The 27,920-nt window shown below is 59.1% G+C and overlaps 1 protein-coding gene across 1 annotated transcript in view; it reads left to right on the top strand.

Moving 5' to 3' along the window:
• The first annotated feature begins 21,302 nt into the window (after positions 1-21,302).
• The window catches only part of NALF2 (NALCN channel auxiliary factor 2), a 33,644-nt gene continuing 27,026 nt past the window's right edge, over positions 21,303-27,920 (top strand). The window contains exon 1 of the mRNA XM_005229178.3: positions 21,303-22,447. Within this exon, the coding sequence (XP_005229235.2) occupies positions 21,449-22,447 (999 nt within the window). The 5' untranslated portion in view covers positions 21,303-21,448. The remainder of the gene's footprint in view (positions 22,448-27,920) is intronic.

Below are 27,920 nucleotides of genomic sequence, written 5' to 3'. Positions count from 1 at the left end.
CCACAGCCCGGCCCTGCAGCAGGGACGAGCCAGGCTTTGGGGACCGTTGGGACCCCCCAGCACTGATGCATGGGCAGGGGCAGCTTCCTCGCTACACATACGCTGCAGATGCTGGGGCCGGGGCCGTCCAGGAGGGTGGATCCAAAGGCAGCCCCTTGGATCAGCATGCTGTGGGATCAGCAGGTGGGTGAATGAATCCAGCCAGGGTGGGAATATCCCAGCCAAGGAATGAACTAACCACGGGCTCAGATGCAGCAAATAATGCAATCTGGAGAAGACACAGCCCGATGAAAACCACTGGAAAAAGTCTTTGACCTTCCTGAACTCTCAGAAGGACTGAACCTGCACCTCTGGCATGGGGAGCTGGGGGCAAGAGAAAAGCATGAGCAGATGTCCCCTGTGGTGGGGGACATATGCAGCAGCCAGGGAGGATGGGTAGGATCAATAGGGGGGGTGTACCCGCAGTCGCAGCGGGCAGTTGGGTGGTGTGGCATGCACGATGGCCACCCACAGCCACTCTGGCTCTGCAGGACCAAGTGCTGCAGTGGCACAGGGAGCCGGTGCCCCCCCGCTGCCATCCTTCCCGCAGCTGTGACATGGTCCCACCGCAGCTGCAGGTTCCCTGTACTGCTCGCACTGGAGGTGGGAAGGGCTGCCAAGATCCATCGCCCTTCTGCAAAAATGCTCTAGGATCTGGAATCAATTATTCTCTGGGCCCAGGAATTAGCACATTACAAAAGCAAAATGACTTCAAGAACCTGGAATGGGATCAGTTTTTGCTCACATTGTCACCTGCTGACCCTGCGCCTACCCTCGGTGCGGGGAGGGGAGGCTGTGGAGCAGCTACATGCAGCACGGGTCCCTTTGAGAGCAGGAAAACCCTCACCCGCAATCAGCAGCTCCAGACCACGGCTGGAGAGGTGTCGGTGCTCGCTCCCCACGTCAGATGAATTTTTCTCATTCCTGGCTGAAGTTCTCCAGAGCTCAGTCCAAGGTGAGAAGTGACCCTGGGGCTGCCACGCATGCCCTCCTCAGCATGGTCCGGCTGGATGCTCAGTCACACCCAGCCATCTCCCACCCAAAAGCATCTCCGAGTTACCAGCGATGCGTCCCCCCACCCTGGCCAGCAGGAAACATCCCTCTGTGCCCAGCTGCCAGTGGCACCGGCTCTGCTCACGTCTGCCAAGGGATTAGAGCAGAGTAACTCAAGCAACTCGAGGAGATATCACCCAGGAGGCTTGCAGGCATGACAAAACCGTGCGGAGCCGTGGTATTAATCAACAGGTGACTGAGCCACAGATTGCTTTTGGAAAAGCGGATTGTGCCTCGAATGGCTGCGGGTACTCATGGCGAGCTGCCCGTGCTCATTCTCAACACTTCTCTTCAGGAGTCATCGACTGTCCCGTATTTCCACTTAAGCCTGAAAGAAAAAAAGTCTTCTAACAGCAATAAATAAAGCAGAGCCTTCGAGTGGGTGCCCACCAGGTGGGATACCTCTCAGATACCCTCCCTGGGGTGCAGTCCGAAGCTCAAGCTGTGCCACCTCTGTCTTGGGGCACAGGGAGGGTATTTATCCCCTGGGCACAACAACTGCCAGCAGTTCTGGGGGTATGGTTTCCTGAGCCCAGCAAATACGCCAGAGGGATGTGTGGGGGGCACAAGGAGACCCCAGCGAGCTCCTCCCCACACCGCCCAGGGCAGCATTGTGTGAAGCCAGGGATGGCTTCAACGCCCCGATGTCTTCACCCCCTCCTGACCAGCCCCGTCCTCCTCCTCCCCCTCCTCCTCCTCCTCCTCCCTCCTCCGCAGCCCTGTCTCCTGGCTCCAGCTGGAGAGAAATCCTGCTTTTTGCCTTGCGACCGATCTAAGTGAGCTGGAGAAAATCAACACGGGATTTGCATTAACAGCAGTCGCTACAACAAGATTGTAGCCAAACACAATATTAGAAACTCAGTTTCCCCTCTGTCCTTAGTGCTTCCAGATGGAGCCCCTCGCACAGACCAAAGGGTAGGGGCGAACCCCCCTTTCTGCTCTCAGCACGGACCTTTTCTTTGGCCCCAGGCTCCGGAGGGGGTGAGGAGGGACAGATCTGCCCTTTGTCCAAGCTCTGAGCCTGACGCTGAAGCAGCGAGGGGATCAGCAGTTTCCCTTGCTTCCAAAGCAGTAGATTTATTTCCGCTTACATCAGAGAAAGATATATATATATATATATATATAAAAAAAGCCACACAAAAAAAACCCCAAAAACCAAAAGAGAAAGAGATCAGGATATTCTGTAGGTCCCTTAGGATCTGTATAGGGGAAGACATCCTTGGAATAACATAAGCAGCCCCAGCACCGCCTTCTGAGGCCAGCCAGGAACCGGCCTCTCTGGGCACTAAAATCACTATAGCAGAGTGCTAAAAATATTCATTACCCAGGAGGGAGTAGTCATAATTGAACAGGCCCCAGGTATTAAGTAGGTAGCAAGACCTGGCACAGGCTCCTTGGCTTACACCTAGTCACATATATTTGTGTTTGCCATTAAAGCCTTCAGGCAAAGATGTTCCCAAGGAACAGCCAAAACCCAAGCGGCTGGCTTGTCCCCCTGCCGCCCTCTGCCAGGAGACCCCGGCCTCATGGAGCTGTCAGCTCATTTATTTGAGCTGAAGCAGTTCGCCAGCACTTGGGGCTTTGCCAGGTCATTGCTGATAAGAAATTAAGTGGCTCTGTGCAGATGTGGGGTGTGCGGGGTGCAGCCCTGCCTGCTTGCAGGGGCCAGCCCTGCCCTAGCAGCAGCTGGACCCCCCAACACCCACTGGTGCTGCTGTCTCCCCCTCCCTGGCTTGGAAACCCAAGCTCTGCTCATGTCTTCATCCTGTGGGAAGCTCATTAAACAAGCAGGCTAATTTTTGTCCAGACTTTGCACGAGCCCAGCATTGCCTTGGGCAGGGGCTTCTGCTCTTCCAACACAAGGCATCGCAGTACAAAATGGGTTTCAGCGCTTCCTCCAGGTAGTCTGCGAGAAAGCTACAGGGCTCATCTTGTCGGCACCAAGCCAGCTGCTTGTTGTCTTTGGGACAAAACCCCATGCATAACGGCTGCTGAATTCTCCCAGAATCACAGCAGCAGCTCCCATTAGCGCTTGCACAGGATCACTAGCTCCAAGCCTGTACAAAGCACCTTCAGACAGATACGAAAAGCAAATTTAAGTCACAGGTTCCTTGTTTTCCACCAGCAGCTTTTGCATCTGCTGCTTTCCAGCCTTCCTTTGCAATGGCAAGAAAACGGAGGCAAACCATGCTGGCTGCGTGCGGCATGAACGTGGAGCATCTGCACACACCCCTGTGCAGGGGGCACTCACTCGGGGGGGTGCAGGATTGCAGGAGCGGGATGCTGTGGCTGGGTGCTCTGTGCTGTGACCCAGCGGGGGCTCAGCACCCCCAGCACCACTGGCACCCATCCCAGTTCCCCTTGTTCCCCTGGGAAGGGCCGTGTCCATGCACCGGCAGTGCTGGCCCTGGTGCAGCCCAGGGACGGATGCAATCCTTCACGTCCTGTTTAGCCCCAGCCTATTTACGGACCGCCAGCAGTGTTTACCGGCCCGCCCGGACCCTCTGCAAACCGGAGGCAGCTGCAGCTGGAGGAGGGATGCGGGAGGGGGGTTCTGTGATGCTCTCTGGAGCTGGGTGTGCAGGCGGCCTGAGGAGCACAGCGTTGTTTATCCTGCTGTGGTTCCCTGGCCAAAACCTTCCACGGGAGGACAGATGTGAGGGCTGCTAAAGGCAGCTTGGATCCTTCAGCAGGCAAACCCAGGCACGGTTTTATCTGGCAGCTATTTCCAATGCCACATTTTATGCTGGTAGCATTGTGGAGAGGACCCCAGACCTGTGCCACCAGCCAGGGCTGGCGCCTGCAGCACCCTCAGTACCTGCAGCATACCAGGCTCTGCATTTATAAGCATAAGATTTGCTCTGCATCTTAAAGAAAAGCCCCTCGTAAAATCTGCCAGCCCTGCAGAGACATAAGCAGTGTCCCAGGGAGCCCTTGGCTCAGAAAGGTGCTGCAGGAGGAGCGTCTGTGATGGAGAGCCATGTGTGAGAGCAGCTGAAGGAGAGGGATGCACTTGGGCCATTGCAGAGCCTTTGCCAGCCCCAACCCCGTCTCTGAAGCCCTTGTGCAAAGCTGCGTGGTGGGATCTAGTGCAGCACCTGGAGCATGCCACCCCTTCACGCCGGCGGTCCCAGAGCATCAGGCTCCCCAGGGTGGTACAGCTGCTGCTTGATCACTGGTTTCTAGAGCAGGACCCAAAGGGCAGCACAAAGACACACACACACACACACAGAGCCATTGTGGCTCACGGCACAGCCCTGACCTGAATTTGGAGGTGCTGGATGAGAGATCGAAAGCAGCTTCCCCCCCCTTTTGGTGTCCCCCTCCACCTCCCTCGGGCAAACACAGCCATACCTGCCTGCAAGGCTCTGGCACAGGCTGATAAGGGCTGATAAGCTAAAGGAAGGAGTGAGTCTCATAGGACAAGTGTTGCAGGGGAAATCAGCTGCGGGAAATAGCAGCATGTGGGGGAGCTGGGAGCATCTCCCATCAAATGAAGTCTCAGGAAGCAAAACTGCAAAGCGAGACACAGCCGCTCTTCATCTGCCTGGCATCAGGCTCGGCCGGGTGGAGTGTGAGGCAGCTTCACGTGTTTAAACAGCCATAAAAGCTGGGGTGGGGTAAACTCCCTTTAGAGCAGCTGGGGCAGAGAGCAGCTGGGGCAGCCCCGGCCAAGTCCAGGGCCAGTGGCCCTGCTCTCCATGCTGCACAGGAGCTGGCAGAGCCCCCTGCGCCCTCCCCATGTGCAGAGCAGTTTTAGGGGGTACCTTTGGGGGTACCTGCAGCTGGGATGAGTGGAGCAGCAGGCACTTTAGGGAAAGGCTGGTGGAACTACAGGCAGCCAGTGCAGGATGGGGCAGCCCAAAGGCTGCTCTAAGTTACCCAACGGGTCACTTTGGGCTAGAAGCTGGGGTGAGGGTGACCTCTTCCAGGGAGCTTCTTGGGGGGGGTGCAGGCAACGGCTCCAGGGAAACAGACACTGATTGTAGGGATGCTCTGCATCTTTCTGACCTGATACACAGCAAGGGAGGGGGGGAGCTGGGCTCGGGTGCCCAGTGCAACACAGCTGGTGCTGGCTGGGAGGCGGGTGAGAAGAGAGGGGTGGGAGCACAGGGCAGCACGGAGAGGAGGCAGCGTGCTCCCCGCAGATAAGGGAGGATATAATGACTAGTTTTACACACACAGAGATACAAAAAGCCAAATCGTGGAGGATAATTGCTCGGAAAAAACAAAGGGGCGCTTCATATTTCTTGGCTCCCTGACAGAATTAGCGCAGTGAGTGTTCCCCAGCTTTCCTTTCATTCTTCTCCAAAAACATCACTTTCCTCAGGGGGGCAAGGGGGAGGGAGTGGGAAAGAAGTGAGCATCGCCGGGCCCCCAGCCGTGCGTCGCGGCCAGCTGCATGTGGGGAGCGGGGCTCTGCCCGCACTGCTTCCCAGCTGCCCCTGCCACCCCCTCGCCACCCTTGCCCTCTCCCAGCCCCCCGTACATGAGGGGCAGCCGTGGTCCCCAGCCCAGCCTGCCCCACAGCAGCTCCCGGCAGTGACTGGGCTTGTGCGTGTCCGCTGCAGAGGTGGTATCGAGTGCAGTGGGGAGGCAGCGTGCCAGCGGCGTGGTCTGAACCATAAGTCTTGGGGAAGCAAACAGCTGGGGAAGAGCCTCGGAGGCTTTTTCCCAAGCTCACAGAGCTCTCTGAAGCCGCGCGCCACTCGCCCCCGTACCCAGGTGTCCTTTGAAAGGGAGCAGGCAGCCCTGGCCCCCGGCAAGCTGTGGCATGGGCAGCACCGGGGAGTGCCCGCGTGGCGGGGCAGGGCGAGCGGGCGGCACGCATGGGCTGCTTGGGAGCGGGTGGCCAGAAAGGGTGGTTTATTGCAGGACTTTGAGATGGAAGCTTATCTGCTACCAAAGCCCCAGCCTGGAAAACAAACATTTATAAACGTGCAGGATGGTGGGATTTAGTGCTTTGGTGGAAGAAAGGGCACAAAAGGAGGGCAGCAGGCAAGGCGCGGAGAGCAGTGGAATGGAAAAGTGAAAAGGCAAGGGGGTGAGGGGTAGTGGTGTGCAGCTGTGTCGGAGACCACCACACACCGACGGCACGTGCTCAGCCACAGGGTGACCAGAGCCGCTGCCCCCGCCCAGCACCCTGGGCACCAGGGGTGCCTTGGGATCCAGGCACCTTTGGGTTGACCTCAACAAAAATGTGCATGTGAAACCCTTGTGTTTATCAGTCCCTGCTCCCCAGGTCTAGTTTAAGGCCACCCAGTGCCACCCTTCCTATGTCCCTGCCAGCCCCACGGTTATCCACCCACCGCAGCCGGGCAGCAGCCCCATCACACCTCCAGCTCCCCGCTCCCCTCTGCAGGGCTGGGTGGCAGCGCGGTCCCTCTGGGTGCCAGGAACAGAGGCAACAGCCGGGGCTCCCCCCGCACCCCCCCAGCAGCCCCGCCGTCAGCTGCACTCACCCTCTACCCCTGCACCGGCTGAGCAAAGGCTGCAGCTTTTCAGGCCTTTCCATAAAGGGTGTTATTCAGTGCTGGAATTAAAAAGCTTAAGCGTAAAAGAACACTAAAGGGAGCAGTGGAAGAACCGGATTTTCTTTTGATTTTTTTTTCTTTTCTGAAGGATGCTGTATTGAGTGGAACATGACAAATATGCCAGGAATGTTTGCCCTCAGGGCCTGGGAGAGCAGGGAAAGGCCCAGAGAAAGGCACCACTGGCACCTTATCAACACACCAGTCCCACTGTTTGTGCAAAAACAAGTGCCAGCGGCAGGTCCCTGGGGCAGCAGCTGCCAGCAGCCTGAAGCAGGATGCCAGTGGTGCCACCAAGCCTGCAGGCACCTGGTGTGCCATGGGGAGCACGTCACCCCAGTGACGGTGGGGGACCTGCCTGCCGACGGCCCGTGCTCAAGCCCTGCCTGTGCTTCAGGGGCAGAAACGGCAGAGCTGAGCAGTGGCAGCCGGCCATGTGATGTGGGGTGTGCAGCTCCTCAGGATCCATCTCCCTCCTGCTCATCGCTGCAGTTTTGTACCAGTGTGACTGAAGCAGTGATGGTTTTTGTGAGGCTTCCAAGTCCATCCACCAGAGCAGCATCACTTCTGCCTGTTGGAGCTGTGGACCTGGCAATGGCTTCATCTTGGGGCAGAGCAGTGGGCAGCAGGACCAAGGGCTGTGACAGGGCACAGGCATGGGGCTGGCACCCGCCGGGTTGCAGCCATCCTGGATTAAACATGCAGTGGCGGGAGGGGAGAGCGCTACATGCCCTGGGGGTGTGCCAGCATCATGCCCAGGTCCTCCACATCCATCCTGGGTTCTTCCACCCAATCCCAGCAAAACCCTTCCCAGAGGAGCATCCTCTAGGAAAAAGCTTAAAACCACTTGCTTGGTGCTGATCAGAATCTTGGTGTTTGCACCAAGGAAAGAGCTGCCACCAAGCTGCCATGCTGCTCTGGAAAACCCTGGCCCAACTTTGAGGAAGCCATGCGCAGCGGGCTGGGGCCGGGGCTAATTAACACTCCTTATTAAAAATATAGTGTGGTTGGTTTAAATGAGGTTTCCCCAAGCCAGAGGAAGCCAGTGAGGGACTGCGGAGAGATGGCAAGTGAGCAAGGCGGCCAGGGAGGGGGAGGCAATGCCTGGGTGCATTTATTTCTTTATTTACTTCCATTTCTAAAATAAAATAAAGTGCCTCTCTGTAGCTGTAGGCGCCCTAATGTCTATTAAAGTACCACATAGGAAATTGTAAAGTACAGGAAAACAACCCAATCAGCCTGACCCCTTAACAAACTCCAGCCATAGCCAAAGTTGCAGAGTAAACAAAGCAAAGCTGTCGCCGCCACCGCGCCTCACCCGGGCGCTGGTGCTGTGCTCCTGGCCCCGCCGGCGGCTGGATGGCCCCACAGCCCTCATCCCAGCCCCCAGCTGGGGGGCTGCCCCTGGGTGCTCACCAAGGATGCTCCCTGCCCCAACAGAGGATGCTCTGCTGCCGGTGGCTGAGGCATCACCCCCAGCACTGGCAGTGCGATGCGCGCTCCAGAGAGCACCGCTGCCAGGGCACGGCTCAGCAGCAGACACTGCATTCAGCAAAGCCCCTGCCCCTCTCCGGGCTGTGAGGAGCGAAGGCAGCAGGGCTACAGCATTGCCTGACTGCACTCTTCGAAGTTTCCTTGGCCAAAGAGGGGATGATGTGAAATGAGTCAACAGTTGGCCTGAGTGCTGGGGTCGGGAGGGTAATGTTTCCTTCAAAGTCAGATGTTTCCTTTCCACCTCACTGGAGATGATGATGCTCTGGGCCAGTGGTGGGTCTCATCTCTCCCAGACAGGGCAGGATGACGGGTGCGTGTCTGAGCCTCGGGGTTTGTCCCAGGTCCCCTGAGCCCTTCTGGCACCCGCAGAGGGGCACTGCCACCGCTGCATGCCATTAGCATCAGTCCCACTGAGGTATTGCTCTGTTTCCCTGGACACCGATAATTCAGCCAGAACCTGAACAATTTTCTGTGCATAATAGCCAGAAATTTGCTCTCAGCAGCAGGCTCTGAAATCAGCATCCCGGCAGAGACAGCCTGGATTAATCAGGCTGGCCACAACTTGGAACAAACCTGCTGATTAAGCCTTGGCAGAGGCGGCAGTGTGTGCTAAGGGCCTTCCTTTTGCCTCCTGCACGGCACAGCACGAGGGATCAGAAATCTTTACGAAGCGATTGACTGCATTCTTCTGGAGCCGTCTGCCACCAGCGCTGCAGCTGCCTGCCCTGTGTCCCCTGTGTCCCCCATGTCCCCCACCCCGGCAGCAACAGGGACCAGGCACGCAGGAGCCAGCTTTGCCACGGAGGGGAGGGCAGTGGGGTGTTGGGAGTGCTGCAGGGGGTAGCAGCCCTGCGCTCCAGAGCTGGACCCAATGGATGGAGGGAGAGAGCTGGGAGGTGAGGCTTGAGGGGCGGGGTATGTTCCTGATGACCTCCAAACTCTCCATCAGACCCCGCAGTGCTGGAGACCCCTCTGCTGTCTATGGACTGGGGGAAACTGCTTGAGCAGGAGTCCCTGCTCATTGCGATTCAGATCACAGGACCCAAGGATGCTGCCTGGGGCACCCTGATGGTTAACGCAGCCGCAGACCCTGCCACGAGGGCGGAGAGTGTCGGTGACCCTGCTTGGAGCACGGGAAAGGAAAGCCCTGTGGGATGCTTGGAGCAAACCCCACAGCTTCACTGCAGTCCCAAGCCCAAGTGCTGCTCTGGTCTCTCTTTGAGCCTCCCGCTGGGCTCTGCTCTGCCTCCCACCTGCTCTCCCACTGAGCCTCTGCAGCCCATGGGATACAGCCCGCACCACACAGGTTGGTGGCTTTCCCTGGGGCATTCCAGCCCACTGCCTCCAGGACATCCCCCTCTCTCTTCCCCCAGGCTGGCACCAGCAGCAGGCTGCAGTCCTGGTGTCTCCTGCTTTTCTGGGGACCCATGGGGTCACCTGCGCACCCCTCACCAGCCTGGCCTCACTGCCACAGGGGCCACACCGAGCTGGGGGGAACATCAGCACCCTCCTGTGCTACCTGGCCCTGTGGTGGGTAGGTGTGCAAGAGGGGCAGCCCTGCAGAATGGGAGGCGGGACACCTCCTCTGTCACCCTGCTCTCCCCTCCTGGCGAAGCCACAGGATGTTTACATGACGGTTTCTGGCTGGTCAAGGATACACAAAGCCTCAAAAAAATAAAATGAAATAAATAATTTTAAAAAATCTCCTGTTGTTCCCTCCAGCAGATGGAAAGTAAACACAGCTGCTTTGCTCACCCCGAGCAGCATCTGTGCACCCCAGCCCCCGCACCCTGCCTGCCCCACGGTGGTCTGCATGCCGAGCCAGTGAGGATGCACTGCCCGGACAGCCGCATGCCCACGGGCCTGATCCCACGGGAGCCCTGAGCCCCCAGAGTGGGTGGCAGTGTGGGCTGGGGACACCCAGCCTCCCACGCTGGCTGATGGGCGCAGGCACTGGGGCGGTGCTGCCTGCCCTGGAGAGGGAACAGGTGCATGGGGAGGCATGCCACAGCCCTGAGGAGACATCCTAAAGCGGGTCTGGCCTCTGTTCATTCCCTGCAGGAAGGAGTGGATGAGTAGACCCCTGGGAAGGAGATGCCGAGGAGGGCAGTGTGATGGGGCGAGGGACCCGGCCCTGGCAGCCTGGGGACATGGGCAGCAGGGACAGAGGATGCAGCAAGTGTGTGGGAAGAGGATGGGCTCGCACTGGCGCAGGAGGACATGGTTGCCCATGTCCATGTGAAGGATGGGCTGAAGTGGAGGTTAAACCTCAGGAAACACTTTCCAGCTCTAGATGGGATCTGGGCGGCAGAGCTGGCTCCCGGGCTGAGCTGTGAGCCTCCTCTGTGGGAACAGGCGGTGACTTAGTGAGGGGCTGGCTGTGGGGACCCCTGGCATGAGCTGCATGCCCATCATACCACCATGGCTGGGATTTCCCGTGTCCTTTTCTTTTTCCTTCATGTTTACCGGCAGCAACAACTCCTGGCAGCAGGGCCTGCTGCAGCTCCCCAGCTCCCCACCCCGTCTGACCTGAAACTGAGGAGAAAGGGAACACTTCCCATATTTCCTATACAACCGCATGAGCTCCGGGGCAGTGCATGAGCGGGAACCTTCACAACTGCTTCCCCCAAAGTAACGCTCCCTGTTCTGGATTTAAATCAAGTGCAAGGATCTCTAAACCCCATGCATAAGTAGAAGTACCGAATCCCCCCGAATTTCACCTTTGCCATGGCTTGCTCAGCAGGGCTTTAGCACACAGCCCCAAGCCTGTCTGCCTCCAGGTCCAGGAGACCTGTGAGCCCTGCGGAAAGCTGGGGGATGCTCAGGGCTGTGGGGATGCTCGGGGCTGCAGGGATGCTGCCAAGGGGGCCTGGGGCTGCCAGGGCTTCTCTGGGCTGCAGGGCTGCTCAGGGCTGGAAGAGAGCTTGAGGCTGGCAGGATGGTCAGGACTGGCACAGACGCTCAGGGCTGTGGGGATGCTCAGGGTTGCAGGGTTGCTGCCAGGGTGCTTGGGGCTGCCAGGGGTTCTGCAGGCTGCAGGGCTGCTCGGGGCTGGAAGAGAGCTTGGGGCTGGCAGAGACGCACGGGGCTTGCAGGGTGTTCAGGACCAGGAGGGATGCTCAGGGCTGTGGGGGATGCTGGGGGCTGCGGGGATGCTGCCAGGGGCGCTTGGAGCTGCCAGGCACTCTCTGGACCGCAGGGCTGCTCGGGGCTGGGGGTGCTCGGGGCTGGGGGGGCGCTCGGGGCTGGGGGCGCTCGGGGCTGGGGGCGCTCGGGGCTGGGGCTGCTGGCAGGCAGGGCAGGGGCTGCCAGGGCCGCTTGCGTGGAGCTCGGCTGCCCCCTAGCGCACGCCCGGCTCCATGACACAGCACGGTGGGGCCACGGCCGGGCAGGGGGGGCAAGGCAAGGCAAGGGGGCAGCCCTGTTCCAGTGAGACCCACCTCCCACTCCCTGTCAACCTCCACATTTTCTTGGGGCTCTGCTATTTGTCAGCACCCCACTCTTTGCCCTTCTTTTATTTTCCCACCTCCCACCCCCCGCCTTGGTCTTCTGCCGCTTTTTGGCCTCTGCTCTATATTAGCCTTCACTCTTTTTAATGGTTTCCACTTTTTCTTTAGACCCCCACTCCTTCGCAGTCTCCCATTCTTCAGTGGCCTCCACTCTTCATCAGTCTTTTGCAATCTCAGACTCCATTTCACCCTGAAATTTTATCAGCCCTTCTCCTTTTCAGCCTCCACTTTGTTTGGCCTCTACTTCTCATTTGGCCTCCCACTTTATTTAGTCTCCTACCCTTTTGCAGCCTCTATTTTTCCTGACCTCCCACCGTTTTGGGTTTTTTTGTCTTGCACTCCTTTTCAGCCTCTACTTTGCCTCCAATCTTCTTTTTGACTCCATTTCCTTTCCAGTCTCCTCCTCATTTTTGGTCTCCATTTCTTTTTCAGCCTTCCTTGTTTACTCTATCTCCAATCTCCTTTGGCCTCTACCTTCTTTACTGAGTTTCCCACTCTTTTTCAGCCTCCCTCTCTTCTTTGGCCTCCACTCTTAGTCAGATTCTTCCAGCTTCAGACTCCATTTCCCCCTACAGTTTTCTCAGCCTCAAACTTTTTTGGCCATCTCTTTGGGTTTTGAGCACCACTCCTTTTTTTTAACCCTTCACTTTTGCTTGTCCTCCTACTTTTTTCAGCCTCCAATCTTTTCTGACTTCCAATTTATCTCTGTCTCCTACTTGGGGGGGGAGGGTGAGGGGTGGTCTCTTTTTCCAGCAGCTGACAGGTGGCCAGAGGAATGCAGCACCACCAGCACAGTGCCTGGGGACTCAGCACAGGCACGAGGGATGGGGAAAGGAGAAAAAGAGTGAGGGCAAGGAGTGGAAAGGGTGAGGGCGGAAGGACGGGGCTGTCAGGCCCTGAGCAGCCTCACCTGGGGCTCCCCACACCTGCCCACCACTCCATTTAAGTTCAGCCTCCAGGACAGACTCAGCTGTACAGTGTGGGGAATGTGTCTCTGAGGTGGGTAGAGGATGCTTGTCTCCAGCCTCAGCTTTGACCCTGGCTCCTGGGGGATTTGGAGCCATGGTGCAGCCTCCAGCTCTGCATCCCTTTGTTCCTGCCTGGGTGGATCCTGAGCCTGGCTCTGCGCTTGCCTTGGCTGGGACTGCTTATGGGATGAGTTGTCTTGTCAGCACCTGGCTCTGCCTGCCCTGGGGGGATTGCACCCTGTGCGTGAGGGTGCTGCCTGTGCTGCAGTGGGAAGAGTGAGTTGCTGCCAGGTATGATGCATGCTGCAGAGATTCACCCTCCCCTGTCTGGGCGCAGGGCTGGGCCAGCCTGCGGCCTCTCTAGCGAGGCAAAGGTAATTTCTTCCTGCTGTCCCTTCCCCACTGCAGCACCCTGGGCTCCCCTAGCCATGTATCCCCTCTTTTCCTTCCTGCAGAGGTTGTTTTCACCATAGTCTTCTCCATCCCTCAGCCCAACTCCTGATGAAACTCACCTGCGTTGCAAGAAAGCCTTGTTTCTAGTTTTCCTCCTGGGACCACGTGCATAGCATCCTTTGCCTTTTATTAAACAGGAGCCAAAAAAGACTGTAGAGCGAGGTGAGTGCTCTGGCCCTTCGAGGGGCAGCCAGGGCAGAGGGTGGGCAGCCCAGGGGCGCAGTGGGGTGCAGGGGCACCTGCCACCCCGAAGGAGCTGTGAGCCCTGGGCACACTGTGAGTGGCAGTCGGGCATGAATGTGTGTGAGGCAGACGGCAGCACTGAAGGCAAAGGGAAAACCAGAAAACAGAGCGGGCGGTTCTGTGATTGTGTCTGGACAGAGAGGGAGGGAGTGTGGCACATCTGCCTGCACATGTGTGTGCACATGCGTGTGGGGCATGGTGTGCAGCTCGGTGCACGGCCCAGGCACGGAGCACGGCCAAAGCTTGGTGCACAGCCCGATGCCACCCCCAAAGCCCCCCACGCAGAGCCTCAGCCCCGTTGCGCGCCCGCGGAGCCCGACGCAGGAGGGGCGCAGCGGCAGCCCACGAGGGGGCAGCAGAGCGACAGGGATGACCCCCCCTTCCCCTGCTCCCCACCCCCCCTGCCCCTGCTTCCCCCCCCCCCCGCCCCGCAGGACATGCTTGCACCCCCTTTGCAGGCGTCCAGGTGAGCCTGCCACCGCCCCCCCCCCCCCCAACTTCCCCATTCCACAGCAACCCAGCGAGGCGGCTGGGCCCCGGCCCCAGGTAGCCGTGATTGCTCCAAAGTGCTTTTGCAGAAGTTGTCTTCGAAAATTCAAATGCCTCTGTCGGGTGCTCAGCTCCGCAGCCCCAAAAAGTTGGGCCAGATACCGTGCTGGTGCCTGACCTGCTTGAGGCAAAGACGATGAGCCCAGAGCAAACGGGGAGATGCTACGGCAAGAGTTTCTTGCAGCCAGATGCAGGACCTGGCCCCGTGTATCAGCGAGCACTTGGTGACACCCACTGTCCCAGGATGTTGTCTGCACCCAGGCCGCCCTGCCGGGATAGATCCCGACTGCCGCTGGCACAGAACAAAAGCAGCAATGCAGCCACCTCCCTGGCCGGACTTGGGCACTGGTGAAGTAAAGCAGGGCTCTAACCACTGAAGTGTGGCCAGAAGGGTGAGCAAAGGGAAATCGGAGGGTCTGGGGACCAAGGAATGGTCAGAAAACCGGCTGGTCAGAGGCTGTGACTGCTAGCAAGCATCTAGGCTGGTGGGGAGGATGCTCTGATCGAGTCAGGTGTTCAGATCCTCTCTCCTTCCTAGGCAGCTCCAGGACCTGCCACTTCTAATGAGGGCTTCTTCATCTTTAACCATTACAGAAATTAAAAGGGAAATTAATAGTCACCAGTGTCTGTAGGTCCCACCTTCCCTCTTATGCCAAGGCATTCATGTGTCCTGGCCCAGCTGTTGCTGAGGAGCAGATGTGAGGACCCTCACCACAGGGCTCCTTTGCTCCAGCAGGATGAGCTTCCTGGTCTCTGTGGCCACTGGTGCAGAGATGGGTCTATCATCCCGGCCTGGGGCTGTGTGCTGAGTCTGATATGCATCCACAGCCTCCCCCTTGCCAGCCCCCTCTCCCACCCCCACAGTCTTCAAAGCCAGCGACCTGGCAGTGGTTCTAAAATGCGGGCAGAGCCTCCATGCCACGGCTTGGCATGCAGCTCAAAGGCTCAATTAGCAACATCTGCTTTTGTGGGCTGTAAAACCCTCTCCCTGCTCCCCTCCCTTGCTCTGAGCGCTCACAGCTGGGAGCAGCATGGGGCTGCAGCCAGCCAGGGCCGGGGAGCTCTGCTGGGCAGCCGCAGAGGCTGTCCCAGCTGGGCAGCTGCCCTGCCGGCACGGCATGCTGTGCCACCTTTGCCACTGCTCTCCTGACCCCTTGGATCCAGGGCCTGACTGCAGCTGAGGGAGGGGAAAGCAGGCTGGGGGGCAGGGGGCTGTGGGGGAGGATGCAGAGCGTGGGGTGACAGAGCCCAAAAGGGAGACCTCTCACACCAGGTAAGCACGGGAACCCTGGTGAAGGGTGTGCACACAGGTCTCTCCAGGAGATGGTAAGAAACATCAGGGAAGGAATGGGAAAGCCATGGGGTGGAAGTTTGCAGGGAGAGCAGAGGGTGCTGCATCCCACCCCAGCCCCACTGCCTGCTGAGGTCCATACTGGGACACGGGGAAGCAGGACCTGGTGTGGGATGGACACAGGCTGGGGTTTACACAGGAAGGACCCATAGGATGCACCTACTCAGAGGGCAGTGCACTGGGAAAGCAGTGAGTTCCATGCTCACTGCCCGTCCCCACTCCTTCTGGAGCTGCCAGGCTGGCTGCTTCACCCCATGATGGCCACAGAGTGAGGGGCTGGGACAGGCTGGGCAGAGAAGACCATCCCATGTAGCTGGCAGAGCTGAGTCCCAGGAGCTCTAGGCTGCTGGGCCAAGATGCTCCCAGCAAAGCCGTGCGGCAGGCAGAAGGGAGAGGCCCCAGGGAGGGTCAGAATGGCTTTTCTCCTGCAAATGTAGGACAGAAACCAAAATTAAATCATCTCTCATCAATAATGCAAGAAAAAGACCCAGCAAGAGGACAGGGAATGAGGCAGGTAGCAGGGAGATGGGGAGCTCAGCCATACCCTCCTCTCCAGTCTGGTGCGGTGCTGCTCTGGCACAACATGCGTGTAGGTCGTCTCGGGCAGCTGGTGAGTCCCTCTCACCAGTGGCACAGGCTCTTGTTAAGGTGCCACCGTTAAAGCCCCCCTTCTGGGAGCACTGGTGGTGCTGGGAGCCCAGTCCTGTGGGTTTTCATGATCAACTGCTGCTGCAGCTGCAACCTGCACCCAGCAGCTCCCCTCTTCCCTGGGAGGAGCGGGATGCAAACATGGCCATTCCCAGAAAAAAGTGCAGGACAGTTTTCTCCCGGGCTATGCAGCACAGGTCCCTGGGCACAGGGCTGTGCTGTGAGGTGATGTGGTGGCACCAGCCGTAGGACCTGATGGGAAAACCAGCCCGTGGCCTGAAGGCTAGCTGAGAGCCCCCGCCACCACCCATTGTTTGGAAGCTGAAGCAATAGGAGCCCTTGCCCAAGGAGTCGGGAGCCTGGCAGGCCTGGCCAGCAGCTTGGCTATGTGGTCTGCAGGCTTTCCCAGGAGGGCCGTATAGAAGCAGGGCTGGACGCTGTTGACATCATCCCGGGTATGTCTAGAAACGCGGCCAAGCGGCGCCGTACGAGGGCCACTGGGGTCGAGAGGGCATGGAGCCAGCCTGGGGATGAGGATTTGTGAATGAGAGCAGTACAGGCAGCGCCAGTGGGGCGAGACTGTGGTGTGTCCCCTGGAGAGGGACTCCCTGAGCCCCTCTCCCTGGAGGCAGCCATCCCCTCACAGCCTGGCGCCAGGCAACAGCGAGTGGGTCCCATGGGCAATGCTGGGCAGGGGACTACCAAGGTCTGACATCAACGTGGAAAACCCTGGGCACTGGGGCATGGCTTCCCTGCCTTTCCCAGTCTCATTGCAAGAAGGTCCAGGATGTACATCCACTTCTTCCCTGCCTTCTGGCTATTACATCTGATTGCACTTGATTTACTCGCTGCCAGAGCAAGGGCTGCTGTGGCTGGGGAGCTCTCAGGGCCTCTGTATGAAGCAACCTCTGCTGCATTCTGGCTGCAGCAAAACATCCCACACCAGGGGCATCCCTTAGGAGATTCCCTGAAACCCTTGCAGTGCCTGCCCCAGCTGTGGGGTCCTCCACCTCCCACCTGGCTGGGAGATGGTGAGCAGCAGGGCTTGCTAGGTCTGTCACTGCATCATGAACGAGACCACAGTGCAAGGCTGATTCCAACTCTGTGCATGTATCGCTCCTGCGATGGGTGAAGTATCTCCTGCTGTCAGCCTCCAGCAGGGGCACAGGGGCTCTGCTTCAGGGTGGGATTTCAGTGACTCAGAGCCAGACATTGGTAGAGGGCTGTGGAGTGGCACTGGGCGGCGGGTGAAGGGGTCCAGGCAGGAGAGTTCACGTGCACACACGCACAAACAGAGGTGAGCACAAGCCTGAGCCCAGTAACCGTGTGCTGAGCCCTGGCAGGGGGTGAGGGCAGAGCCCTGCAGTTTGGAGGCTTGGCTGCAGGATGCACCAGAATGAGCATGGGCAAGGCTGCTCCTGGGGCAGGACCACCACCCCAGTGACTGCGTTGGCTGCAGGTCCTCCCTCCGCCCCACAAGGGGCCAGCCGTGGCCCCCCAACTCTGGGCTTTCCTCTAGGGCTACACCAAACAAGGGCTCTTGCAGGAGCTGGGGCACATGAAGTTGCATGCCCTGCCCCACACTTTTCTCTTGCTGGCTCAGGCCCCAGAGCAGTCAGCCACCAGCCAGGCTCTCTCTCTTCTCCAGGTGACTTTAATCACAGAAAGCAAAGGTTTCCCTGCACCCTGGGTACCCAGGGCCAGTCTAGAGTGGTCCTTCCCAAATGCTGACTGGGTGCAGAGGCAGTTCCATCACTGGTGCTGTGTGTGCCTGCCAAAACCCACATGTCGGCAGGGTGATATGGGTGCACATGCAGGCCTGGTGCAATTATCCCTCCTGCCACTGTATTGTGTCAGCCCCCAGGGTCTCTTCAAGGTGCTTTGACTGTGCCTGGGGATGTGTGTGCCCTGGTGCCTCTGATAGCTGCTTGGAGCTTGGGGTCCTCCTCATCATCATTCCTTCTGGTGCCTGGGCCCCCTCCTGTAGCAGCTAATTAATTTGCCTTTCCCAGTAGAGTACCGAGATCCCATAAAAGCGCATCATGGAGAGCCCTTCGCAAAGACCAGCCCAAAGCTTTGTCAGCCGCAGCGTGCAGTAAGGAAACACTGGCCTCATGCTGGTGGTGACTTCCTCGCCTGCTGGTTTATCCCCATCAGACGGTGTGCCTAATTAGTCAGTGGGCTAATTAGCATCAGGTAATGATAGCAACTTTCCAAATCCTTGTAGGTGCCAGCCCTCCCCGGGGAAGCCTCCTGAGCACCAGAGCAGAGGCTGGCCCAGGGCTGCCTCTCCCACCCATCTCTGCTTGGTTGTAAGAACATCACCAATAAACCACATTGCCCTTTGAATGCCAGCAGCAGCAGTAAATGGAGAGAAACCCGGGAAGGCTGAGCAAATGCACCCATTATCTCATGAAGGGCCAAGTGTAAACTGCTGTTTTTGCAATGCAAGAGCAGGGAGTGGGAGGAGCAGTTAATGTTTTCCCAGCAAGGGGAAACTCCTGGGTGGAAATAGTGCTGCACCCTGGAAACGGAGCCCTTCACCAAACAGGGCAGTGCTTGTGCAGCCTCGTCTCAGCTGGGTGATGCTGAGCAGGGTACAGGCTCTGCAGTGGAGAACTGTTCCCAGTGGGTATGGGAGTGACAAGCTCCCGTCAAAGCCCTGCGTGAGCATGTGGGGAAGCTGAGGCCGGGGCTGAGCTCAGCCTCGCAGCGTGTGCCTGCACGGGTGGGCTCCCCGGGAAGCCCTCCCCATGCCCTCCCTGCTTGCTGCTTGCCCACCTTTCGGTTGCATTCAGCCCACCAGTATGTGTTTGCCCCGGGTGCAGGAAAGGGACAGGAGTGCAGGGGAAAGTGGAGTCCTCTGCCTGGGGGAAGAGCTGAAATAAGATGGGGATAGCGGGGCTTTGGGGAGATAAGAGAGAAAAGGCTTAAAGAGCAGCTCCCCACAGAAGGCAGAGGGAAGGGAAGATCCACTCTGCTGACACAAACACAACCTAAAGCGCTGGGCTTTTCTGGGAGCCAGCTAGTCTTCAGCAGGGGTCACCAAACCCTCTGCTGGGAATGCGGGATGCTGTCTCCCTTCCTGCGCTGAGTGTCCCAGCGCCGGCACGTGGAGCACTAGAAGGGAAGAAGCTGCTGCCAGCAGCCAGGGCCAGCGGCCAGCAGTGCTCCGTGTCAGATAAACAACAGGGTGTGCAAAGGTTTGAGGGGCTCCATCATTATCTCTTCACAATTTTTAGGCCTGACAGCAGGCTATACTGCTGGCCTCCTGCCTGCAGGGCTCTCCCTGAGACATTTTGGATTCGCGCAGCACAAAACTTAACACACACCCCCGGGCTGAAACAGCAGTAGCTCACCGCGGGGAAGTGAAAGCCCTTGGGCAGCACAGCCTGTCAAGAGTGTGAAAAACTGCAGTCCCACGGCCGCTGCTTCTTGGCTCGGCAGCACAGCTTAGGGAGCCGCGGTCCTTGCTGGTGTGCCCAGAGCCTGTACCAGGTGTGCTCAGACTGCCTGAGTTTTTCCCTCCATACCTGGTGCCCGGTGCCTTTGTTTCCCATTGGAAAGCAGGGTGCTGGGCTCCATTCCCAGCAGCAAGGAGCTGCTGCGGTCACAGCCTTGTGCTTTGTACCCCAAGGAGCTCTGCCTGCACAGCACAGGCACCGGAACTGTGGGGGATGCTGCTCCTACACCATGCACAGGTCAGTGAGGCGTTTGTGCCCAAGGTATCGGAGCCACTTCATTGTGAATACAAAGGGAGCACAGTTAGTATTTACTTCCAAAATAATGGCTCCAGTGCCACAGCCATTGCTGCGATCCTGCGTGCAGAAGGCAGGTACTGGCAGGCCCAGGAGAGACACCCCAGCCCTGCAGGAAGAGTGTGCTCGGCTATTCCAGCATCTCATGCCAGCCGGGCCATGGGCATGCTGAAGGGGCAGGAAGGGACGCGGTGGAAGAGCCAGAGGGAAGCTGCCCCATGAGCTCTGCCCTCTGCTCCAGGAGCTGCAGGTGTCTGTGCCACGGCTCAGAGGAGTTCAGCCTCCAGCCTGGGCTGCAGTTTTCCTTATATCACTTTCAGTGATGTTCGACATTTGTTCGTTCCGGCTGTAAAACCTCTCCTGGCTCAACACCAGATATTTTCTTACCTCAGTGCCTCAGCCAGAGCAGAGCTAACTGTTGGAGTATGTGCAGCTCAGACACGGTGCCTTCGTGCCGAGTACACCCTTTGTGCTGTACAGCAGGAGGGGTGGGAGCTCGGCGCCGGCTGTACGCCCCCTGAGACGCCCTTGCTGTTGTAGACGGAGGCCGGTGGCCCGTGCCCTGTGGCGCAGGGCCTGCGTTCAGGGGAGGGTGGCTTTAAACAGGAGCAGGGACCCAAGGGATGGCCATAGCAAAGCAAAATCCTGCCTGGCTGGCCTGGGCCCGGCCATTTGGGCTCGGCAGCGCAGCGGCCAGGAGGGTTTCTGTGCATTGTGCTTATGTTAGAGCAGTGCCCCAGGCACTGGCTGAGATGACAGCCCTCCCGAGCAGGCAGAAACGCCGCAAGCTCCCCTTTGCCGTGGGGCTCATGCTCCTCACAGGTCAGGCTGGCAAACGGGAGAAGGACAAAGCCTCTAGTGACTTTCCCCTTGCCCGCAGCATCCCACCCACGCCAGGCTGAGGGAGCCCGGACAACCGGCTCCAGCACTTCTGACGCTGCCAGCACGGCTGGGTGGCACGGAAGGGTTGGTTGGCTTTGGGACGGAGCTGGATGGAACCCCAGAATCGGGAACACTTGCCACAGTTCCCGCGGCCGGGCTGGTGCCCCGGGGTGAGGACGGCTGTGTGTGCGGAGGAGCCTCAGAGCCGGCTCTGCCTGTTGCTTGGCGGACAGCCGGGTTCACGTGGCAGAGCTCCGTTCATTTTTCGCTCTCAGGAAGCCGACAGCCTCCCGGTTAACTTGCCCAAGAAACCCTGAGCGGGGCACCGGCTGGGCTCGGGACACAAGGAGCGGTGCTCCCGGGAAGCCGGCCTCCTCTTCCTTTCGGTGCCACCTTGGAATCCTGCCCCGGTGCCCACAAGCGGAGCGGCTGGGGGCTCCTCTCCGAGGCCACCGGCAGTGGGCCACGGCACGGCACGGCCCTGCGGCCCCCCGGGCGCCGCGTCCGCCGCAGCACCGACCCCCTCCCCGCGCAGGCTGTGTCTCCCGCGGCCGGGCCGGCGGCCGGCGCCGCAGCGGGGCTGCCCCGGGGCCCCCTCCTCGGCGCCCCCGCGGGCCGGCGGAGCCCCGGGGCCGGCGGGGTCCCGCGTGGGGGTGCCCCCGCCCGCCGCCCCCTCCCCGGGGCAGGCCGGCGCGGCGGCGGAGCGGCGGGGAGGAGCTGTCCTTCAGCACCACGGCACCTGCCGGTGCGGCGGGGGGCGGCGGGGCCGGGCGGCGGGGCGGCGGGGCGGCGGGGCGGGGGGGCCGGGCGCGCAGGCGCAGGGCGGCGCGGCTCCTCAAGGTGTTGGCGGCGCGGCCGAAGATGGCGACAGACTGAGGGCATGGGGCCCGGCGGCGGCGGGCGCGGCGGGGCCCGCGAGCTGGCGCAGCCGACGGGGAAGCGGAAAGCCGAGTGAGCGGGGGGCCGGGGCATGCCCCCGAGCGGCGGGCGGCGCGCTGCGGCCGGGGCCGGGGCCGGGGCGGGCAGCGGGAGCGGGGCCGAGCCAGCGCGGCGGCGGCGGCGGCGGCCGGCGGCCTGTAGGCGGGGGCGCGGGCATGGCGGCGGCGGCGGCGCGGCGCGGCGGCCGCAGGTGACAGCGGCGGCAGCGCGGCGTGCCCCCCCCCCCGCCGCCGCCGCCGCCGCCCCCCCGCGCCGCCCCCGCAGCATGATCCGCGGCGCCTGGATGTACCCCCGCGGGGGCGCCGGCGGCGGGGCGGTGTGCTGCGCGCCGCGCCGCAGCGACAAGCCGGTGGCCGACCCCGAGCGGGCGCAGAAATGGCGCCTCTCGCTGGCCTCGCTCCTCTTCTTCACCGTCCTCCTCTCCGACCATCTGTGGCTCTGCGCCGGGGCCAAGCTGCGGGCGCGGGAGCGGAGCGGCGCCGGGCGGCCGAGGGGCCGCGGGCCGCGGGCCCTGCTGGCGGCCGAGCCGGCGGGCGGCAGCTGCGAGGCCCTGCTGGGGAACCTCAGCCGGGCCCCCGGGCCCTGCCCCGCCGCCCGCGGCGACCTGGACTCGGCCTGCGCCCGGCTGCACGCCCTGCAGCGGCCGCGGGGCTCCCCGGCCGGCGCGCCCCTCCGCTCGCCCCCCGCCGCCGCCCCCTTCTTCGCCTCTCCCTCCTCCTCCAAGAGGACCTTCCTGCAGGCTTACTTTAGGAACTTCAACCTCTCCTTTTGTGATACTTACACGATCTGGGACCTGCTGCGGGAGATGGCCGGCCCGGACGGCCTGGACTGCAGCGTGGACAACCTGATGGTGGACTTGGTGGTGGCGGCGGCCGGGGCGCTGGGCGGGGAGGCCTGTAGCAGCTGCGTCCAGGCGTACCAGCGGCTGGACCAACACGCTCAGGAAAAATACGAGGAGTTCGACCTCTTGCTGGAGAAGTACTTGCAATCGGAGGAGTACTCGGTCAGATCCTGCCTGACGGACTGCAAGGTAGGAGGGTCCGTCCTGGGGTCCTCTCCTCACCCCCGCTGGCCCGGCCCGGTGCCGGCTGGGGGGGCCACGTGCCATCCCGCAGCCCCACCGAGCCCCGGGGTCCTGGCTCTCAGATGAGTGCCGCGGTCTCCCGCCTGTCAGCTGGGGGGCTCCCGCTGCCCCCCGAGCCCCCAGCCTGGCAGTGCTGGCGGCAGGGGTCCGGAGCCCCTGGGGAAGCTGGGACGGGGATGGTGGGAGCGGGAGGGCAGAGAGGGCTTGGCCCGAACTCGTGTGCACTCACGCGTGCCTTCCCGCCCACCCAGGCTCCAGGCATCCCGCTCCCCTCCAGCCTCGCCTGCGCAGCGCTTCATGCACGCGGGCCAGGACGGGGCAGGCATGGGGCCCCGCGCCACTGCCTCCGGCTCTGCCCAGCCATCGTTAGGCTGAGGTGTGCAGACGAGCAGTGACCTGAGATGAACCGTGGCACTGGAGCCCCTTCCCTGCACAAACCAGTTTTCCAGCTCTGCCACCCCTACTCCCCAAGGAAATGGGCTGGGGGGGCCGGGATGTGCCTGCCCCCTTGGAGTTTTCCCCATCATCGCTGACTGTCCCCAGCCCTGTGGCATGATCGGTGTTCCGAAAGCGAATGGATTGCCTCTCCCAGCGTCAATCAGAGTGAGCCTCAGCACAGTGCTGTATCCTCTCCAAAATGAGAGCCACAGTTGTGTCTCCTTCTGGAGCCCTGCTGTGGTTCTGCTGGATGCTGCCCCGCTCCTTCATGAGTCGCAGCTCCTCCAGCTTCTGCCTGCTCCAAGCTGCCTGGCTCACCTGTGCACGCTCCCTCCAGACGTCACCTCCGGGAAGTGTAATGGTCTCGATGATTAAACCTGCTTCCCTTTCTCAGAGCCGCGTCTTGGGGGAGAGGTGGCAGGGTGTGTTACAGCATCGTCCCCAGAGGGATGGTGGCAGAGCTTTCCCCCTGGTGACAGGACGGGGCTTGGCCACTGCTCTTCTGGGAGAGTTTTGAGAGACGCTTGGAGCTGTTGCTGCGTCGCAGGTGGCTCTCGGCACAGCACTTGTCCCCTGGGACAGCACAGGAACAGCACCGGGGCGCAGCGATGGGGACACCGAGGCGGTGTCTTTCAGCAAGGGCATGATGGCAAGATCCTGGCCGCCACTCTCAGGCCCGCGTTTCTGCATTGCTTTTGTAAGGAGCCGGGTTTGGAAAGGAACTAGTGCTGGCGTTCTGGGTCAGTGCCAGGCCAGGTAATTACAATCTGCTTGTCCAAATTCCCCCTGCGGTTTCAAAGGTACATAGTATTCAGCCTGCACCGAGCGGTTTGGTCCTGCTGCTCCGCTTCCGTGGTGAGTGGAGGGATTTGGCGCTGCCCGCTGTTGTGCTGCTTCTGCTCCCAGGGACTCAGCACAAGTAGGGTCTTCCCATGCCATGTCTGGTAGAGTGCACAGACACACTCGCTTCAGCCAGAGCATCCATCTCCGCTGAGTCTGACTTGCGCTCACTGGTAGAGAAACCCACAGAGAGAAGGAGACGGAGATAAGAAAATAACCATTACTTTTGGGTCTTGGGCAAGAAGATGTTCCCATGGACTCCAAAGCCCCTAGAAACAGAGCTGTGCTTAGATGAGTCTTCATTAAGCATCGCTGGTCTTAACATCCTTGATGAGAAAGCAGGAAACAAGCTTAGAAGATGCAGAGCTGCAGGTAGCAGCAGCAAGACATGTACCTCCTAACTCGCTCTGTGTCATGTTGACGGTTGCATCCTTAAAGCATCTGCAAGCACCAGCTTTGCAATTTCACGGGCAGTGTTTGGGAAGCAACAGGAGGGCATGAGCAGCAGGGCCAACATGTATGCGCTCGCCTGGGCCACCCACGAGGAAATTTCCAGTGCAGGTGGCCGAGTCTGCACGCACCGACCGGAGCCCTCGTGGCTCCCACTCGTTTCAGTCTGTTGTGAAAATCGGGTCACTTATTTAAGGTGCTTCAGTATGTATTTAGGTGCTTTACTTTAGACTTTCACAACTGTGAGTCTCAGCCTTGCCCTCTCGGGTGGCTCTTCCCTGTTTGTGAAATGAGGCTAATGCCAAACTCATCCAGTGTTGTGTTGACGAGTGAGTTTTGGCTTGATTTTGAGTCCCCTGGCCTTCAGCAGGGGCTGCAGTTACTCGTTGCATTGGGAAAATATGACTGGAAGGGTTTTTAAGGCAGTCTGAATTTGTGATTCCTATCCAGATGCTAAAATCACCCACTTGTAAGTGACAGCAGAGAGCTACTGCTTGATGGTAACAACATACGTGAGCAAATGACAGCGAAATAGGAGAGGAGTGAAGGAAAATATAATAGACAGCTTGGCCAATGTGAGAGGCTCCCGCAAAATCCTTGTAGCGGGAGTCCGGTTGCAGAGCACCCTGTAGCTGAGTAAACGGGATTTAAATAATATTTCTGGGGCTAGGTGAGTATGCAGGGCAGGGGACCACACTTGCTGTGAGAGCTGGGGTCCTGTGCCACATGGCTGTGTGCAGGGGATTAGTGCTGCCTTCCATTTGCATCTTCCTATTCCGTAACAGCAGCTGGAAAATAGAAGGTGAGGAAGCAAAGCAGCTCCAGCTGACCAGCACACAGCCTCCCTCTGCAGAGCCGCATATCCCCCCGTAATTTCATCCCCAAGGAGCAGTGCGGCTCAATAAACAGCACACACTGAGCTCTTTGGCAGCCGAATCACCCCGGGGATTTTGGCTCTTTATTGCATCTGCTTTAAAACAACAACAAAAGCCCCACCGGAGCAGCCAGTTCCTTACAGCAGCAGGTTTGACCCCGAGTTAAAAACTTGGGAACGGCTGAGCGTTGCGGGTTCGTTTCAGGAGACACACAAGGCACATCGTTCCCCATTAATAAATCGTCCTGAGGGCTGCCCTCGGTTTCAAGGCTCGGCAGGGGAAAGACAGGTGCTGCCGGGGGGGGTAAGCAACATCCCGAGTATCCAAACCCCGGATCCTGTCTGTGCCTGGAGCTTGGGGGAGCACTCGGGGGAGGCTGGGCCAAAATCTCCCCGGGCACTGCAGGGCATAAAAATACTGTGAAATGGTGGGGTCTCTGTGTAATTCAGCTGCTTAGATTACTCATTGCTGTAATATTCTCCTAGGCCTTTTTATTTTCTGCTTGGAAATAATTCCTGGGCAGATCCCACTTTCTGCATACACTGTTGTTGTTCCCGTGCAATGCCGTCAGCTTCCAAATCACACTCTGAAAATGTTTTACTTCTTACTCCTACAGCTAACACCAAAAATCCCTATGGCTGAGAAACAGTGAAACGTGAAAACACATTTCTTGGGTTTATTGTTCGCTTGCATTTTGTGTTGGATGGGGTTTTTGTGGAGGCTGACTGTCACAGCCCCTCACGGGCAAGGTCCCTGGCACCGTGCAAACAGGGGAGGGAGAGGACGAAGTGGATCTGCAAGGTCCATCCGTCTTCTAAAATACATTTTGCCTCTTGCCATGAAGACCCGAGTGCCAGCTGCTGGGGTCGTGGTGCTAGTTAGTGGTGATGTGCATAAAAGAGGTGGAAAATACTTGTGTTTGCTGGTCTGTAAAAGAGAAAATTCATTTAAATATTCAGGAGCAGCCATCTGCCACCTCCATCTCCCCTCTTCCTGCGCTACTTGTACCCTTTGGCACTGCAAGACATGATGAACTTTGTGCTCTGAGTGGTTGTGGTGCCACGTTGGTAGCATCCTTCAGAAGGGCTGGAGGAGGTCATGGCCTGGTGACGTACGTGTTGCAGCTGACTATCCCTCGGGAAATGCGGGGCAGCAGCAGCCCTTGCAGCACGCGAGCTGTCAGCTCAGGCTTTGCAGGACTTTAGTGCAGGGAGAAATCCCCATCCCTCTGAAGCGATGCCCTGTGGGATGCTTTTGGCCGGTTTGCGCCCTTTTATCCGAACAGGCAAAAAGCGGCGTCGCTCCAGCTCAGCCACCGCCAGATGAGAGGTTTGCTTCTGCAACGGCAGAGCGCTGTGTTTTTGCTGTCTCCCTCACGAACAGCCGCTGTGGAGAGCTCTCCTAAAACTGCATGCTCCCACCAATACTAGGGCAAATCAAGATCTATGGGACAAAGCCAGCTGAATTAAGGAGTCATTAGGTTGCAAGAAACAAAGCTGTGGAGAGAGAAGGACTGACAGCCAGGAGCTGCAGGGCCGGGGCTGGTAACAGAGCACTGATGGGAAGGCAAGGCTGGACAGGACCTGTTGCATCTCAAATTATATTAGATTACCAGGGTTTCTCTGCGTGCGTGGGCTGGTGGCTGTTGAATCCTGCTGTGACCCTGGCCAGATCTGTTTCTGCACCTCTGGTTTCCCCGTTACCTACCAGAGAGCCTGTCTGGGGGAGCCTGGCAGGGCAGGATTTCACGCCCAAGGCTTTCAGGACGTGCTGGTGTTTCCCTGCTGTGGGTGCCCAGGTGATGCAGTAAGAGGCAGAGGCTTGTGCCCCTGTAAGGTGCCTTGACATTGCACCTGGCACAGTCTTTACCAGGCGGCAAAGCCCCCACTGAGTACCTGGGGAGCTGGGTTCAGCTGTGGTGTCTGGGTTCAGCTCCCTCCAGGGGTCCTGTTCTCTTGCTCTTGTTTAGCCAGAAATAGCATCAGCGATTGGTGCCTCTGCTGAGCGTCCCTCCCTGCAGAACATCTTTTAGAAACCCAAGCACACCAGGGCCAGCAGCTTTGGGAGGGCCATGTCTTGGGGGCATCCCAGTGCTAGGGATGCCTCTTGGGGGAACCAAAGCAGCATTTTACCTTCACAAAAGCAGCTCAAATTGAGTTTGTCTGGGCTAGGCTTATACAAAACGCTGCACAACCTGGTGCACTCTGGCTCTGAGTGTGGATAGCGCTTTGCACGGAGGCTCGTACACAGAGGGGAGGTCCTTCAAGACCCACAGCAAAAGTGGTTTCACCAAAATCTTGCTTAATTTTTTTTTTAAAAAGTGTGGGGTTACATTAATATTACGGCTTCCAGAAAATCCACTGATGGGTGACAGCAAAGCTGCACCCTGGGCTACATCCCCTCTTGCAGCTTTAATGGACTCGTGGGTGCTGCACCAGGAGCAGTGGCACCCGGGAGGGGAGAGGCTGCTCCCAAGCACCCGGGCAGCTCTGGTATCTGCACCTGGAGGTTTTCCTCAGAAACAAGCCTGGATGGTGAGGTGGAGCTTTACTGGCATTTCATGAGGTGAAAAAAAAGTTCCAGAGTAATTCCAGTGGATCAGCGCAGTAAGTCATTTGGCAGCTTTAGCAAAACCATGTGCATGAGCTTAGCCAAGCATGCAGCTCCATGTTACACACTGATTCCATGTAAGCAAATTGTGTAAAGAATTTGAACAAAAGGAATGTTTGCGCTTAGGTATGCAGTTACGTGGCCACAGCCCAATTAGTGCGCCTTGTGTCAGGTGCCACCTAGATGCTTGAAAACAGAGATCAAAG

Source organism: Falco peregrinus, chromosome 13 (genome assembly GCF_023634155.1).
Source record: "Falco peregrinus isolate bFalPer1 chromosome 13, bFalPer1.pri, whole genome shotgun sequence".
NCBI lineage: Eukaryota > Metazoa > Chordata > Aves > Falconiformes > Falconidae > Falco > Falco peregrinus.
The sequence above is the reverse complement of the archived record's forward strand: the minus strand, read 5'-3'. Positions and strand labels throughout refer to the sequence as shown.